This window comes from Impatiens glandulifera, chromosome 9, assembly GCF_907164915.1.
Source record: "Impatiens glandulifera chromosome 9, dImpGla2.1, whole genome shotgun sequence".
NCBI classification, from domain to species: Eukaryota; Viridiplantae; Streptophyta; class Magnoliopsida; order Ericales; family Balsaminaceae; genus Impatiens; species Impatiens glandulifera.
Genome location: NC_061870.1, coordinates 33,551,753 through 33,554,179, shown reverse-complemented (window position 1 = coordinate 33,554,179; position 2,427 = coordinate 33,551,753). Strand labels below are relative to the sequence as shown.

At 35.8% G+C, this 2,427-nt stretch overlaps 1 protein-coding gene across 1 annotated transcript; it reads left to right on the top strand.

Moving 5' to 3' along the window:
* Positions 1-2,427, top strand: LOC124915469 (cyclin-dependent kinase inhibitor 3). The gene is made up of 3 exons (XM_047456190.1): positions 1-563; positions 1,815-1,961; positions 2,038-2,427. The coding sequence occupies exons 1-3, from the start codon at positions 118-120 to the stop codon at positions 2,105-2,107; spliced, it is 663 nt and encodes a 220-aa protein (XP_047312146.1). The 5' UTR covers positions 1-117; the 3' UTR covers positions 2,108-2,427.

Here is a 2,427-nt window from a genome sequence, read left to right as displayed (position 1 = left end):
AACAGAGTACGGCGTCACCTATTATAACCCTAACTTTCTCTCTCTCTCTCTCACACACATGAATTCGTAGCGATTTTCCTTCCAAAAAGAAAAACAAAAACAGAGGAGCCTTTCAAGATGGGAAAGTACATGAGGAAAGCCAAAATCTCCGGCGACGTCACGGTAATGGACCTCGCCCAGCCTTCCTTTGGTGTCCGAACCAGGGCTAAAACCCTAGCCCTTCAAAAACTCCAATCACCCCCCGAATCCACCTATCTTCAGCTCCGAAGCCGACGCCTCGAAAAGCTTCTCCCTTCTGTCGATGATTCCAAGAAGCTGCACCTGAGAAAGCAACAGGATATCAAACATCTTGATTCTTCTACTACCCAAAACCCTAGCTCCAGGCTAAGTCCGAAGGAGCTCAATTCCGTTTCTGTCGAGAGCTGTTCCAAGGGTAGAAAAGAGAAAACGAATGATGGGTTTATCTCGAGAGGGGGAGGAGGAGATGAAAAGAATAATAATGATTTTGGTGTCGAGACTTCCTCTGGAGAGAACCATCCTTCTGGTTTTAGAAGACGAGAAAGGTATTATTTAATACTTGTTGTTTGAACATTATTCATTTTCCATTCTTACTTCAAAAAAGGAACTTCTTACTTAACCAGTAATATATTTATCAAAGAAAGAAAGAAAGAAAGAAAGAAAGTGTGCTTTTGATCACTTTTCAGTTTTCAGTACTTGATTAGATCATCTCATTTTATGATTATTGAGCTAAATAAGTAGTAATTGCTCTTTTAGAATGTTCCAACTTCATTCCAGAAAAAGACAATCCTTTCTCTTTTGTTTCCTTTTATGCTCTTTAACAGCTTTGTTAATTTCTGTCCAGGAGAAGAAATTGTGAAATGACTGACCATGATTCCTTCTTATCCCCATAAGGACCTGAAACAAATTTCTTCTTCTGTAATACTTTTTTTATAGGTTAGAGTATTATTAGCTTAAGATGCTGTTCAAACAACAACTACTAACTTATGTTGTCCATTTTTTTACAAAGTGAAACTCCCTTGAGTTGTCCACATCTCTAGCTTGCATTTATTTAGACATTGACCATTATTTTTGATATTTTCTAGCTGCAATTTCATGTATAATAAGCTGAAGAGTTAGAATCAAATGCTTGGACCAGTTTCAATCAGTAGTCAGGAAATAGGACTCATTGATAGAAGTTTTTTTCAGGATCCTAAGAATGTGTTTTTATTCTGACTGACCTGACTACTCATGAAGCTAAATCCTGAAAAGGAGAAGTCTCTATTAGTTATTTATTATAGTAATATATTTATTATGAAAGTTTTTTTCTTCCTACTTTGTGCACATGATCCTCTTATTTGTGTGGTCAACACCAGTCTTAAGATGTGGGGTATATAATATATAATAAATATCATATCCTAGTCTTTCTACCCCATAATCATTTCTCTGTCAAAATTAAAGCTCTTTCTCTCTACCAATTGTCGAACTAACTAGTGAAACGATGCACTAGTTCAGTTTTTGTTTATATGGTCCACTTCAATTGCTTTCATGCACAAAGTGAAACTAACTAGCTATGAAAATGGGTAGAGATATGGTCCCTCACTAGCATTTACTTCAAATATGATTGTTTTTTTTACATGGGATGGTTTTAAGTCTCAGTTCATGCATATATTTAAATGGGTTTTACAAGGTTTGAGTTAGAACATAGAACCTTATGTTTATTCATCCTTTACTCATTTTATAACTGAACTGAACTGAACTGAACTGAACCCATGGAAAGATGTAATTCTGTCTGGTTTTGATTCTGCTAAAAACAGGATGATTGAGGGATCATCTGATGCATCACTTTGTTCAACCACAAGGTTGAGGCTATTGGAAAGGAATCATCATGTGGTGACAACATGGGAAATGGATGAGTTCTTTTCTGGTTCAGAAGAGCTGGAACAAAAGCAATTCAGTGACAAGTATGTATATTATGATAGTTTTTTTTTTTTGTTTTTGGAATGATGTAACTTAACTTATAGTAAATTTTGGTTTCAGGTACAATTTTGATGTTGTGAATGATATGCCCCTGCCAGGTCGATTCGAATGGGTGAGAGTGGAACCATGAAGTGTGGTGTGGTGTGTGTTTGTTGTAGACATGAATACTTGAAAGAGAGAGTGTGCAGAGAAAGGTGTTGGTTGATTTGCAAGATGAGAGACAATTGAAAGTGAAGAAATTTAGGTTAGGTTGTTGTAGTTAAGTAAGTGGAGATATGTCATTAATGTTGTAGTAGCTATAGGGACCGTTTGGTATTTTAATTGTCTATAACTACTGTCTGTATGTAAGCAGATGGTACTGACTTGGACCTGATGAATTAAATTAGATTATCAACTATATTTATATGCATGCTTTTGACTATTACTAAATGTAATTCTTCTTTTCTTCCA

What these genes read in the sequence shown, in the direction of transcription:
- LOC124915469 (XM_047456190.1), top strand. Translation starts at nt 118, where the DNA reads ATGGGAAAGTACATGAGGAAAGCCAAAATCTCCGGCGACGTCACGGTA. An exon ending in GGTTTTAGAAGACGAGAAAG is followed by an intron (nt 564 to 1,814) that starts GTATTATTTAAT and finishes TGCTAAAAACAG; the next exon opens with GATGATTGAGGGATCATCTG. An exon ending in CAAAAGCAATTCAGTGACAA is followed by an intron (nt 1,962 to 2,037) that starts GTATGTATATTA and finishes TTTTGGTTTCAG; the next exon opens with GTACAATTTTGATGTTGTGA.